General features: G+C 33.4%; 1 protein-coding gene across 4 annotated transcripts in view; it reads left to right on the top strand.

Annotated features, from left to right (window-relative positions):
* The window catches only part of LOC110994173 (transcription-associated protein 1), a 39,931-nt gene that overhangs the window by 7,445 nt on the left and 17,448 nt on the right, over nucleotides 1-15,038 (top strand). For 2 of the 4 annotated variants that reach the window (XM_045629927.1, XM_045629925.1), the window contains exons 11-29: nucleotides 45-243; nucleotides 653-888; nucleotides 1,256-1,496; nucleotides 1,826-2,027; nucleotides 2,598-2,922; nucleotides 3,683-3,844; nucleotides 4,947-5,198; nucleotides 5,848-6,047; nucleotides 6,553-6,623; nucleotides 7,325-7,530; nucleotides 8,026-8,199; nucleotides 8,862-9,053; nucleotides 9,518-9,715; nucleotides 10,174-10,410; nucleotides 11,531-11,656; nucleotides 12,044-12,166; nucleotides 12,391-12,504; nucleotides 13,409-13,605; nucleotides 14,247-14,485. In XM_045629927.1, coding sequence (XP_045485883.1) covers nucleotides 45-243; nucleotides 653-888; nucleotides 1,256-1,496; nucleotides 1,826-2,027; nucleotides 2,598-2,922; nucleotides 3,683-3,844; nucleotides 4,947-5,198; nucleotides 5,848-6,047; nucleotides 6,553-6,623; nucleotides 7,325-7,530; nucleotides 8,026-8,199; nucleotides 8,862-9,053; nucleotides 9,518-9,715; nucleotides 10,174-10,410; nucleotides 11,531-11,656; nucleotides 12,044-12,166; nucleotides 12,391-12,504; nucleotides 13,409-13,605; nucleotides 14,247-14,485 — 3,694 coding nt within the window. Of the gene's footprint in view, nucleotides 1-44; nucleotides 244-652; nucleotides 889-1,255; nucleotides 1,497-1,825; nucleotides 2,028-2,597; nucleotides 2,923-3,682; nucleotides 3,845-4,946; nucleotides 5,199-5,847; nucleotides 6,048-6,552; nucleotides 6,624-7,324; nucleotides 7,531-8,025; nucleotides 8,200-8,861; nucleotides 9,054-9,499; nucleotides 9,716-10,173; nucleotides 10,411-11,530; nucleotides 11,657-12,043; nucleotides 12,167-12,390; nucleotides 12,505-13,408; nucleotides 13,606-14,246; nucleotides 14,486-15,038 lie in introns of all 4 variants that reach the window. The other 2 variants (XM_045629926.1, XM_045629924.1) reach the window with 1 other exon arrangement.

Below are 15,038 nucleotides of genomic sequence, written 5' to 3'. Positions count from 1 at the left end.
AAATAACGATTTAATAGATTTGACTGATGGTTTATGGCTTTTAGGCAATGAAATCTCTGGAGCTCATATCTGAACTGCAGAATAAATCCGTAACTGATGTAATGGACCCACACCGGGAAGTGTTGTCGGATATAATTCCGCCTAAGAAGCACTTACTGAGACATCAACCCGCTAATGCACAAATGGGTCTAATGGACGGGACCACCTTCTGCACAACTCTTAAACCGAGACTGTTTACAATAGGTATTTTTTCTTTATATTGTCAACATTTTGTTTCAGTTACGTACTTTTTCACACTAAACAAAGATTTATTATGATATTGGTTGTATATTCTTCTCTATCTGCCTTTAAATCTATTGTCCAGACATTACCTGTTCACAGCGTATTTCTAACTTTCATACTAACTGACGTGATTTATGGGTCGTTTTTAGTTTAGTGTTTTTAGTATTTTTCTTGTTTCTGTATTAGTTGTTGCCTTGAAGAAATCGCTTTAATACGATAGGGCCTCCAGTTGCCCTCTTTCTCATTTAATTTTGTCAAGTTATTTATGTTATTGCAACTAAGTATAATATAATAATTAAAATAAATAAAAAATATTGTACGTGAATACGAGGACGTATACGTACTGATATGACACGTAAACTTTTTCCAGATCTGAACGTTAACGAGCACAAAGTGTTCTTCCGTGAATTGCTCTCCCTCTGCGAGGCAGAAGACGCGATGCTTGGAAAGTTGCCTTGTTACAAAGGCGTCAACCTTATCCCTCTTCGTATTTCGGCTTTACGTGCTTTAGCTGCGTGTCATTATATACAGGAAAAACATTGCAGGGAGAAGATATTCCAAGTGTTGTATAAGTCACTGGAGAAGAATGATACAGAGCTGCAACAGGTATTTAGCTCGTTCATTACTAGTTACTAATACTATATAATACTATATAGTATTAGTAACTAGTACTATATAATACTATATATACTTATATAGTAAACTATATAATACTATAGTAATTTATGTATAGTAATTTTAGTATTTGCTATATATTTATTCCATTTTATTTGTCATTAAAAATTATACAACATCAAACAAATATATACTAGCGGAGCCAACTAATTCTAAATCAAAACAACTCTCGAATTCACTTGAACATAAGTGTTAAAAAGTTTCATCAAAACCGGTTTAGCCGTTTTCAATCTAGAAGGAATTGACATGCAAAGAAGATTTTTATGTATAAAGATAATATTAATAAAATTTGTTTCAGGCGGGCTTTGAGTGTATGCAAAAATTCTTAGCCGGTTTCCAAATTGATATGGACATGGTTCATCCTGTCATGAGACCCTTGCTCCTAACCCTGGGAGACCACAGGAATTTAAGCGTCAACGGCGCGAAGAGGCTCTCATACCTGACACAGCTCTTCCCTTCCACCTTCAGTGAGAAGCTCTGTGAACAACTCTTGCAATTATTAAAGAAATTGCTGGATTATTCGATTCAGACTAATAGAGGTCAGTTATTTTAATGTATATGGAACATATGCATCTTGAGTAATCAAGAATAATAAAATAAATTAAAAACAAAGATTTGTCCTCTATCAGGAGGAGGCATGGTGAAGTACGAGATCGATATGGAAATTGCCATTAGCGGCCTTAGTGGGCGTTAAACATTACAAATCCAATCTATAAATTATTATTCTTAGAAGTAATAAAAGAAATCTCAATTATTAACCAACTATCAATATAATAAAATCAATGGTCAATTTCCTGATAATCCGAGAATTCTTTGACATATGAATATATAAAAAAACGATTAATATTGATATAAATTTGTTTTTTAGGTGGTAACTTTTTACAAAGCGTATCAAAGAACATGGAAAATGAACAGAAAATAATAATATTGATTGGTATTTTCCATCAAATACCGGCCGCGTCGCCGCGCTTCATTGACGTGCTCTGTCGTCTCATATTCCACACGGAGAAGTCTCTTATGATAGAGGCGGGATCACCTTTTCGTGATCCATTGGTGAAGTTCCTACTGAGGTGAGTCATTCAGCATCTTGATTTCAATTCAATTAAGTCAAATTAGGTATTTATATATAAAAATATTTATTTCAACGATTCAGGAGTACTGTTTAAACTTAAAAAAAAACAGTTTAAGATTTTTGTTTACGTAATAGTTAAGCTTTCAATTGTATAAATTCCGTATTGCATTAAGATGTTAAATCAGTGTTTAATCAGTAAGTGACTTCAGTTCTTTGATCATTATATTATTATATTAGACATAGTCATCAGTCTTCCGTGTCTGACACGTGTTAGGGTTAGGTTTTAAGGTTTGACACATGTCACGAGACGATATTTGCCTTCACTGTCTCTCTCTCTCTCTCTCTCTCTCTCTCTCTCTTTAGTCGGCAGCTAATGTCTGAGCGTCGTGGTCAGCAATGAAGCATCGAGCCCTGTAGGAAAGTCCTAATTGATTATAGAAAGAAATATAATATATGTCATTAGAATTGCATGCTTAAAGCCAACTGCTCGAAAAAAAAGAATAATATAAAATTTAGAATGCATTGTAGTGTTTTTTTCGCTAAGCATTTTATTACAATTTATTCACAGATATCCAAAGGAAACACTCGACCTTATTATGAGCGATAATAATATAAAAGACCAGCAATGGAGTCGCTTCCTAGTATTCCTCGTGAAACACGAAGAAGCCGGTCCAGCATTCCGCGAAGCCCTGCAAACCACGAAAAAAGCCAGACTATTGCAATTACTGGCTGCTAATAGTGGAACAAACTTATCCCAACCAGATAAAATAGAGATGCAATTTCAAGCGATCCGAGTTATATCCTTGCTTATCAAATTTGATGACCAGTGGCTGTCCACTCAGCATGACTTGATTGAGTTACTAAAGCGAATATGGTGCAGTGACCAATATCATGTGAGTTATTTTATTATTTCTTCACAATTTGCACACAATTAATCTTAACAATAAACTTAAAAAACATGGTACGGGCCTTACTTTAGGGATCTCTTCCAGGGAAAGAAAAGAAAAACAGTAAAAAATGCCAAAGAAATCAACAATAGTATTTAGAGCATATTGTGTATTATTTATGTAAAATAAAACATATGTGTAACACATATTATAAATAGAACAACATAAGCAGTCAACAATTATAAAAATAAATAAACTTAAATATATAATAACTAAAATATTATAATTTACCTGTAATTATCACCACATAAATATAACTTCTACCATATACCCGTGTTACCCAAAGCCTTTACACAAATTTCAATATAATTTTACAAGACCCCAAACCCAAAACGTCAAATTCACGGCAATCACCATCCGTACCATCTTTTAACCCCTCCTTAACCTTTTACACTACTATAAAGTTTGCGACTCAGATTAATCCTGCTGTAGTATTCTTTTTTATAGTTGATAATTGCAAATTTCCGTATTTTAATGTGTTAAGCCAAATTAAACCAAGGTTAATTTTATCATTTTATTTGTATCTAATATATAGAATGCGAAACAGAATTTTGCCCACAGATTCTGGAATGAAATTTATCCATTTCGAGTAATTCCTATATTATTATAGATATGTATTTTTAATCCAAAGATTTCATAATTGTTTTGTTTTGTATAATAACAATAGTATTTGGAGATATTTTGAATTTTATTCTTTTTGTTATAGGATACCCATAAGAAAGTGGAGAATGTTGAGTGTAGCCATTGGAAGGAACCGAAGCTTATCGTGAAGATTTTGTTGCACTACTTCTGTCATCATCCTTCCAACATTGACCTGCTCTTCCAGTTATTGCGAGCCTTATGTGATCGATTTATACCGGATTTCCAAGTACGTACTTATTTTTAACTGACGTAAAGTTATAAGTTTGACTTGTATGTATGTATGTCCAAAAATTTTCAAAGTTGTATCGAGATATAGTATTTGAAGCCCGTCAAATGTTTCTAGAATACTTTTTACAATTGTAATAAGATTTCTTGTGTGTACTTATAAAAAATAACTTTACAATTAGATACTGGTGAAGGTGCTAGTTCTTCTCGTCTGTTCTGCCCATTTGGATTAATTATTCGTAAATATAAAATTAGATTGATTTAATTTCAATAAGAATTTGGTTTGTCTATGATTTTTCTCAGTTATACTTAGTTCAAATTCAAATTCAAAATTTATTTATTCATGTAGGTAACAATGTACACTTATGAACGTCAAAAAAAGAAATATTAAATGAATTTAATTTTACATTTACTGCCAGTTCTCAAATCAAGGGCGTAGAACGGAAGAGAAGAACTGGCAATAAACTCTCCGCCACTCTTTTTAATCGCCAAGTTTTTTTTTTACACAATGCTTGTAAGGAGCTGCAACCACTACACCATGTTCCATATGACATATTGAGTAATAAAGAATAAATAATAATAATAAAATAAAAGTCGCTACCAGGAAAATATTTCACCAATACGAGCACTCTGCCTTATTCCTTGCATAATAATGTACGTACAACAGTGAGAGTAGTGTTAGCCTAGTGGCTTCAGCGTGCTTCTCTCATTCCTAAGGTCTTAGGTTCGCTCCTCAGCCACACCAATGTACTATATGTGCATTTAACACCGGTTCGTTCGATGAAAGAAAACATCGTGAGAAATTCGGCATTAGACCCAAATGTCGAAAGCGCGTGTCACTTACAGAAGGCGCATCATCTACTTGGATTTTAGAAAAAACAATGATCACGAAACAATCAAAAAATAATCTGAAGCCCAGATCTAAACGGTTGTACCGCCACTAGATTTTTTATATACGTACCACAGCGTTTGCAAATTAATTGTCATATTCCAGACAGTTTAATTAAATCTCAAAAATATATAGTAGTTAAAATTCTATATTAGTAGGTATATTACCTGAAGCATTATTTGTTTATACACATGGTCAACATTTATCTTTATAGTTTCTCCGAGATTTCCTGGAGAACACAGTTGCTCAAAACTACACAGTTGAATGGAAGCGATCGGCTTTCTTCCGATTCGTGGAGCACTTCGCAAGCGACGCGATGTCCCAAGAGCTTAAAGCGAAAGTTCTGCAAATGATATTGATTCCTTGTTTTGCGGTTAGTTTTGAGAAAGGACAGAAGATTGTTGGAGGCCCACCCGCGCCCTACCAGGATAATCCCGATAATGTGGTATCGGTGTTTATCAATAATGTAAGTATGAAAACTTTTATATACCAAATGTTAAAAGGCCGGCAATGCTCGCGAAACTTGTAATGTGAGTGTATGTGGCAGTCATTTACCACCTGGTGAGCCTGTTTGTTGTCTGTTCTTTAAGTTTAAAAATTTATTTCTAAAGTAAGAAACTTACAATGGTTTTTTTATATTTATTGAATAAATACCAAAATTTGTTAGATGGTGGACATAAATTGGTCATAATTTCTTCATACATCGAAGCGTCAACATTTATTACAATGTTATACTTTAAACAAAATTACCTAAGGATTTTTAATAACTCATTTCTTAAATTAAATAAAAAGAGTTGATTATATATTCATTTGTTTTTTAAACAATCATCTATTTATTAAAGTGCTTTGCTATATTCCTAAGATGGACCAAAATGTTGGACTTTATAGCAAATGAAGTGTGAAAGAAACACCAAGTTTTAAATATGCTAATTAATTTACGTTCTGCGATTTCTGTTAAATTACTCAAATCTAAACCCAAATACAATGTTAGGACAGTTGAAATTATTTACAAGCAAGTTACGTTACAACATGTGAAATCAATTTTGATAAAAGCATTTTTTGTTCAATATTTAATGTAAAAAAAAGTTTCACTTAATTTTTCATCACTTCTCCAGGTGATTGATCCAGAAAATCCATTCGCATGTTCAGACGCAGTGCGTATTTCGTTACTCCAATTTGCATGTTTGTTGCTCGAACAAGCGTCGGCACATATCCACGACGCGAATAACAAGAAACAAGGCAACAAACTGCGAAGGTTAATGACATTCGCTTGGCCATGTCTATTGGGCAAAAACTACGTCGATCCTGCGACTAGGTAAGTTTTGTTTGGAAATTATACTTTTTTTTATTACATGGTGTCCGTTTTTTATATAACAGGGGGCATGCGGGTTTTTTTATATAAGCGGGCAGGAAGAAGCACTGAGGGCTTGGTCAAGATGCTAAGAGTAGTATATGTAGGAAGTCGAAAACTAAATTTGTATAAAAATTTGTCGTCACGAACTGTCATTGTTGTTAAGTGATACCGCCCATGGGCATTTACTTTGTCAGAAAGCTTGCAAGTGTGTTGTCAGTCTTTTAAGTGGTCGAATTGGTTCAGAAATACTGCACAGCTCCAAATAGGGGTGGTGTGCGCGGTGAAAACTGCCTGGAAAACGCACAGATGTGGACGACGTTGGCGTAAATTTTTATTTTACTGTACAGTAACAACGCAAAAAATGGGAAATGACCCATATTTTATCCTCCTTGTAATTATTTGATATTATAGTATATCAAAATAAGGACAGGATCTTTTTAAGTCAAACAAAATTCATTATTTTCAGGTACCACGGCCATTTGTTACTAAGTCACATTATTGCTAAATTCGCAATCCATAAGAGAATCGTGCTGCAAGGTATGTTATCATTTGTTAGATATGTTTTTTCTATGTAACAATCAAAATTTTAGGTTTCCAAAATCTTTATCTACACTAATATTATAAAGAGGAAAACTTTGTTTGTTTGATTGTAATGAATAGGCTCATAAACTACTGGACCGATTTTAAAAATTCTTTCACCATTCGAAAGCTACATTATTCACGAGTAATATAGGTTATATTTAATTTTGAAGAAAAATAGGGTTCCGTAAGATATTAGGGTTTTTCGGAGACAAGGTGTAAAAAATCAACCAGAAAACTTACTTATTTTGCGTACCCTGCCTAAATTATTAAAGATAGAACCATAAAATGTTCTGAGTAATTGTAGATCTTATAAATATCTACAAAAAAGTCCACAACACACTATACCTATCTATGTCGAGTGAGGCACAATAACCATAAATGATATACATGGTAAAACGACGTTTGCCAGTTCAGCTAGTTATAAATAAATTGCCTCTCCTCTGAGACATCATTAAGAATTACGTTTTAGCCAAACTTAACCTAATTTACTAAATAGGCATTTAACGTAAGAAAGGTTTCTAAACAAAATACTAGGAACAGAGAGAGAAAGTTAATATAAATGTATGTTACGTGGTATTTTGGTAGAGACTGCACTCTCCCGATAATTACATCTGACGTCATATATGGTATAGTAATCTGTCAATACTTGTTTCCAGTCTTCCACAGCCTCTTAAAGGCCCACGCAGTGGAAGCGCGTGGCGTCGTACGCGCAGCGCTGGAAATCCTAACTCCAGCTATGCCCCAACGTATGGAAGATGGCAACACGATGCTCACACACTGGACCAAGAAGATCATTGTTGAAGATGGACATTCTGTGCAACAGCTCTTCCATATACTGCAGCTGGTTGTTAGGCATTATAAGGTTTGTGGGATCAATGCATCACTTTTGTTAGGCATGAAAAGATCTTCTGGTAATCGACTGATAAAACTCATTAAGAATATCGGGTAATGACGCGAATTGGCCGCCAAATCGAATATTTTTAACGGCTTAAAATTTTTTTTTATTATGATTTCAAAATTACAATACAATGTCCTAAAATAAAAAAACCATGGGACAGTTTAACTAAAATATATTTCTTAATTTCAACAATGAAGAGATTTCTTAAGAGATGTGTTTTGTGACCAAATATTGTTACGAAACGGCCTGAATGAAATTATTCTTGATTTTTCATCCGTTTCAGATTATGACCATTTCAAGAGAGGCTCTATCAGATATTAGACTATTTAAATTTTTATATATATATTTACCTAATCGAAATATTTAAGCTGGCAAGCCCAATTTAGTACAGGAATATTACTGAAATATTTCTAAAGATATTGATTTATTACAAATAACAATAAAAGCCTATTTCTTCAGGTTTATTACCCGGTTCGACACGCGCTGGTAGGTCATATGGTGGCAGCAATGCAGCGACTAGGTCTCTCTGGCACCGCTTCATTGGAACACCGCCGACTAGCAGTTGACTTAGCAGAGGTAGCTCTCAAGTGGGAGCTGCAGAGGATACGGGACTACACTCCCGATGATGCTATTGTGAGCTACTTATAATGATAATATATAATTGATGAATGATCTTTCATTCCATATAATTCTGACATTTCATAAGTGTTACTAAAAAAGTTCTCCACCGTAAAGGGACCAGTTTGACCCATTTTATTTAAGTTTTATTCATTTTAAAATGTATATATAGACTTAGATGTTCAGAATCGTATCAATGAAATGTGCTCGGCCAAAAAGGTTTGTGATCTCAGATATAGTAAAAAATTACAACTGTCAGAATTCTACGGAATTAAAAATCAGAGTTGTACGCGTCTTATTTTAATATAATCATAATTTTAGACAAAGTTGAACTATTGAAAGCAACTTAACTAATAGTCACAATTTGCGATGAGTTCATACTCATTCTTGGATGTGTAATATGTATTTTCTATCAATTGTATTTTTAATTGTAGAATTATCTAGACTAGTTCATTAGTTATGTCCGTGGGATAATATATAAAAAAATATCTAAAGAACGCTGGAACTTTCTACAATATTTTATTATTATTAATGCTCAATAACATAACGATTCATTTAAGCCTGCGATAGTGAAGCTTTTTTCATTGATTTAGATCTTGAATGTCCGTCCAGTAAATAATATACGAATAGTATTGTAAAGGTAGGGATAGAAACTAAAAAGTGTGACGTAATCACAGGCGGGAACATCAACAAGTGGGGCAATCAAGCGCATATCCTCTGAGGACAGTAGTAGCGATGCTCGCAAAGCCTTAAATACGGGTTGGGCGAGTCCGCAGGCCGCTAGTTCCAGAGAGCCGGACGCCGCGAAACCTCTGGAAAGACAACATGTAGATGTTGTAGTCAATCTTTTATTGAGACTTGCCTGCCAGGTATTTATTGGTACATTTCAGTTTAAAGTGTTCATATTAAAATGATTTTTAAATTTACCCTATTTTTAATTTATTATATTCTTTTTTCATTGTGCTAATGTTGTAATATACCCGTTGGTACAAGTTTTATTGAATTATCAAACTGATAACTAAGTATACGTAAGTCTTGAGAAAACTTACTTAAATTTAATTGGTTTGATTAGTTTTGTCTAAGTAACCATGCCTTGTATAGTTATTAACCTTATCCAATTTAATATTTATTTTTCTGATATTTACCTAAAAGAAATCGCTCAAACGCAATAGTCCAAGTCCGCCAGTTACCCGCCATTATATTTCATTTTTTTAGTTGTACTGTGTGTGTAATAATCGTATTATTTTTATATGTATCATAATATATCATACCATTAAGTCGTGTTAGTTATCCGCATGTATTAAAAGATGCACAGTTGACGTCCCCATCGCAGGTTAACGAGGCCGTGGGCGGGGCTTCGGTGGCAGGGGGCGCGGCTACTACAGCAGCCGCCAATAGCAGTGCAGCAGTTGGAGTGGGCGGATCCCCCGCTGAGCAACTGTCACGGCGGTGTGTGTTATTGCTGAAGGCCGCGCTCAAGCCTGACGTCTGGCCTCATCTATGTGAACCGAAGCTCGCCTGGTTGGATAAGGTATATTAATAGTTTTGGCTGCAAAAAAGTATACATTTGTCTTATGTTTAACGATACACCAAACATGAAAAATTTATTTATTTAGCAAATAATGTGAAATAGTTTTTATCGAGCTTCTGATTGTTGTTACTAAAGCCGCGTATTCATTATGCAAATGACTGGCATGCAATTAGGTTCAAACATATACGCTATGACTGAAGTGTGCAGGCTTCTCTGTAAAAATGAGTGGTATTCCTGAGCAATACAGAGAAAACAATAATATTTATATTTTATTTACCACAGCATCTCTTCTATTCATATCTTCTGTTCAACAAAGAGAACTAATTTGTATGCCACTAAAACTTATATGCATGCTGCAAGTGGAACAAAGTCGTGTTTCCAGTTTCACTTGCACAGTGTGACGTCATACACGCATGTAACTGCTCAGAAACGCGGTTTAAAAAAAAACTTTATTACAGGTTTTCTCAACTGCAGAGAGTAACGCCAACGCGAGCACGGGCCTTGAACTCTTAGTATTCCTGTTGGGTGTTCTACGACGCGATCAAATTCTTGCAGCGCTGAAGCCGCTACACCGCGGTCTATCGGCGTGTGTGGCGTCCACTAATCCCAAGATAGTTCGACTAACACACAATTTGTTGGCTAAGCTTACTGCGCTCTTCCCCACCGAACCCTCTGGTGCCGCCCAGGCTTCTAAGGTGAGTTTATTCTTAAATTATTTTTGCCAAGTATTTACCAAATACAGTACGGCCGCGGAGCACGAAAAATTTCGTACAATGACCCCTCATCTTATGTCTTTGTCGCTCGCGCATAAACATATTGCCGTTGCGCTCACACAGATGCAGTGACCGCCGTATTCAGAGATTGTAAACCTAAAGTCATAACCATAAAGACATGCACATGTACTTTGGTTTGTTTTGTTATAAGTAGTATATATGTTATAGTATAGTATATAAGTAGTAACGTATCTGGCGAAACATCTGATAGTTCATCAGAAATAGATGCCTCTGACTAAAATTAAATGTTTTTTATAAGAGTATTTCTGTTTTTTTTTACCAAATCATAGTCGCAATCATAACTTTTCCTTTTTATAAATCCATCAAGCCGTTTAGTCTAAATAAAAATCAAACCTACCGTTTTTAATATTCGTACTTATAAAAAAATGTTTTTAACCACTGGCAGTAGACCCAAAGGTCATTGTACGAAATTCTTCGTGCTCCGCGTCCGTACTATAAATCTGTGCATTTTTTTATTTATTTATTCCAAAACAATTGGGATGCGTGGCCTTTGGAAAGGCTTTAAGTTATGATATATTTGGTAAGGAAATATTAAATAAGAAGTAAACTGATATGTAAAACATTGTTACAGAAATACGTATTGCGATCTCTTTAGTTTAGAAAATATTCTATTACCAATATATGTAGTTATTGATTTTAAAAACTTCTGAAATGAAGACTACAGAAAAATATATATTTATTTATTTATTTTATTAAAGTATTCCTTAAGCTAATTATGAAACAATATTTAAATAATTATATTATACACAAAAGCTAAAACGGAATACACATTCAAACAGAAACATAAAGCACAGTTTTACAAACCACAAATTCATACAAAATTATAAGTTCTAAGATTGATTCAACAAATAAAGCCATTATTAGTAAAAGATACCAGTGTTTTTTAAATATTTTTTAATAATTTTTAAGTCACATTAAATATATAGATAATAAAGAAACTTTACACCCTGTTAAATGGAAAACATGTGATTACCTTTCTCACAAATGATACAGATTATATTTCTTGTCTATTTACTTTCAGTACGAAGAATTGGAGACTTTGTACGCGTGCGTAAGTAAGTACGCGTTCGAAGGACTGGCATCGTATGAAAAATCCGCGCCCGGAACTGGCGCTAATTCGCTTTTGGGGCCTTTAATGATGTTAAAGGTATTTAAATTATTTAAGTTTAATTTAGTATTCATGCTAATTCACAATCTAAGCTTATGCTACTGATAACACTTCATATAGAAAAAAAATTGTGGTTAAGATTTAAGATTCTGATATCTATTTTAAGGTAATATTTAACGTTTTGAATACGTGAGACTATTATGTTAGTGACACTATTAAAAATACAAACGAGGATATAATTTTGTTTAAAAAAAAGTAAACTATTTACTTAATAAGTAATTAATTTGTCTTGAACAATCTAATCTGTATATTAAAGAAATTAGTTTACTTATTTAAAACGGTAACCTTGTGTTTATTCCAATAATTGTGTGTTCCGTTGGTTTATTTTTTAACCTATAAGAAAAAACATTAATATATATATCCCAGGCATGTTGCACATCAAGTCCAGGCTACGTGGATAGACTATTGCTACCTCTAATGCGGGTGTTGCAGAGAATGGCCAGAGACCATGTCGCACCGAATCCGGATAACGCTACCTCGGATTTACTTGTAAGTATTTTGAACCAAATAAAACATTTCACATCAGTTAAAGTAATCTACCAAAATAGCGAATAATAATATTCTAATAAAATAATTATTCCTACGCTGCCTTCTTAATATTAAAAGAATAATTTTAATGCGAAATATGTCTAGGTATATCTCTAGCATTCAATTTAGTAGGCTTAGAGAAAAGTTTTAATAGAAAATGTGCTATAGAGTTATTTTTTTTTTAGATTTTAGCATTGGACCTACTGAAAGCAAGGGTGTCAGTGATGCCAGTCGAAACAAGGAAGACGTTCATCGGAACTATTCTCGTCGGGTTGATAGAGAAAACGAGTGACGCAAAGGTATGCATTTATATTATTATTGAGATATAATGAATCATACTTACAAGTCAAGTGACTTTTCTGCATCTAAATTAGCTTACAATACTTAATAATTTATTAAATTGCATAGGTTTTTAAAATCCATTGATGGGATGGTTTAGTTCTTAGTTTTGAATTGTGTAAAGGGCAAATAAGGTTTATTTTTATTTTATTTATTTATTGTATAGATAACCCTATAATTAATCTTTAATCACAGATTGTAAAAAATCTGAGATCAGACCGTGACAGTCGATCGATCTCCTATCGGCATCCCAATAACCAAACCTTACCAAAGCAATTTTTGGCGACGGATAGAATGCAATCTCTTCGCTCTTTACTCTTTTATCATATTTGATCATCAATATAAACCAAATACAACATATCAAATAGCCTTTTTAATTATTTTAAAAACTGGTGTAAGTTAAAATCTTAAGATAGGATATTGGCACAGTTGAACTGTCATTTTTTATACAAAGGTCTATCCACATACACCGATCCGACCTACTATGGATAAATAGATAGAATTACTTATTGTATCACCAGATGCCTATTACAATCCGTCGTTTAGTTATTTTCACTTTTTTATAAATATTTGGATGAAGATGTCTATCACAGATGGTCAAAAATGGATTGAGAGTTTTTTGCTTTGGGCGTTAGTAGGTTGATGACTTTTGCCAGATAGAATGATGTAGAGAGATTGAAATGGTGTTTCATAATTTTTGATTGCATGGGATCGAACACATTTCTATGTTGGCTTTCATGGTAGACCTCATGTTTTCTTCGTCTTGGTACCTTCTCGTTTGCCTACCAAACTAAGTATTGTTAATTTGTTATCAAACCAGGTATTCTGAGCGGTATTGGCCTAAACATATTTTAAATTCCTTAGGTAATGAAAGCCATTACCCGTATGGTTGAAGAATGGGTAAAGAATCGTGGCACTACAAGTTCAAGTGCTCTGGCGGCGCCATCTCTCAGAGAAAAGTCCATTCTTCTCGTGAAGCTAATGCAGTATGTGGAGAAACGGTTTCCGGATGATCTGGAATTAAACGCTCACTTCTTGGATCTTGTCAACTATGTTTACAGGTAATAGCTTGGTTATATAAATAAAAACTTTGCTTATAATGTAAATTATTTCTTCCAAAATTTAAACACAGAGGTTCCAACATGTTCATTTACTTGAATATCTGATATAAAAAACAGGAATGCATATTTTTTGTAATATTCACGCACGGGAGAATCTGACTTCTCTTCTTTAGCATGGCATAATTTATTTTTGGTGTCATAATTTTATATTAATTATATTTGAAGAAAAATTCGCCAAGTAAAATAAATTACTAAATGGATAAAAATGTGATTGTTCCATTATTTATATCATTATTTATTTATTTTATTAACGTATTCCTACAGCTACTCAATAAACAATATAATAATAAATATAATTATATTATACACACGTAGGAATACACATTCAAACATAAACATAAAGCACAGTTTTACCTATTTAAACAAAAAATATAATAAAGCACAAATTCATACTATATTCATAATAATCAATGCTAGCCCAACAGGCTACAGCAGAATTGACAATCTGTCCATAGAACGAGCTGTTATAAAAATATATAATTACTTTTCTTACCAATTACATATTGGTTATTACATGCATCGTGCAACTAACGGTCAGAGAATAAGATCATTTGTTATAAATCAAATTAATCTTTATACAGGGACGAACAACTGAAAGTAACAGAGCTATCGATGAAGCTAGAACCAGCTTTCCTAGCGGGTCTACGCTGCACGCAGCCGAACATACGCGCCAAGTTCTTTGAAGTGTACGACGCGAGCGTTAAGAAGAAACTATTCGATCGTATCCTTTACATCATCTGCTCTCAGAACTGGGAGCATATTGGACAACATTTCTGGATAAAACAGTGTTTGGAGTTGCTTCTTGTCACTTGCGTTTCGAGTGAGTATTGTTTATTTACCATAGTAAAATAGTTTATACCGTTCTTTTTTTAAATTAGTGTTTACCTTATTAAAATTTATGGTACTTATTATTCATACTAACCTTCTAACATTATTACAAAGGGTAATCCTAGAGTTACTAGAACTAAAAGTCTACGTACCTAGGCCTCGCTTATCTGCTACTTTTAATGGTCCAGTTACTAACATTGTTGAAAATATTGATATCTATAACAAGTTTCCAACTTTTTTTATCATGCTCTTAATGTGGTTTAAGTATTCATTTATTTATTATATGTAGTTGTTTGTTGAATTTTTTCCCTTCCTAGTTTATCTTCTAATGTAATTGATGTCTATGTGTACGTGTGTTATATTTGTGATGTCATATTTTCTTGTATTTTTTATGCATACACGTTCTTTTAGAACTTACAAATAAATAAGTTAGTTAATAAGGGGCCCCGCTTGTTTTAAAAACATAAACAAAAAACATTTAAAATACAACATAAAAAGTTGCTCTATAACCCACGGTCTTAGCTCCAGATTTCTGTTTCTATTTA

The sequence above is a fragment of the Pieris rapae genome, chromosome 10 (assembly GCF_905147795.1).
Source record: "Pieris rapae chromosome 10, ilPieRapa1.1, whole genome shotgun sequence".
Classification (NCBI taxonomy): domain Eukaryota; kingdom Metazoa; phylum Arthropoda; class Insecta; order Lepidoptera; family Pieridae; genus Pieris; species Pieris rapae.
Note: the sequence above shows the minus strand (reverse complement) of the source record. Positions and strands in the feature narration are given on the sequence as shown.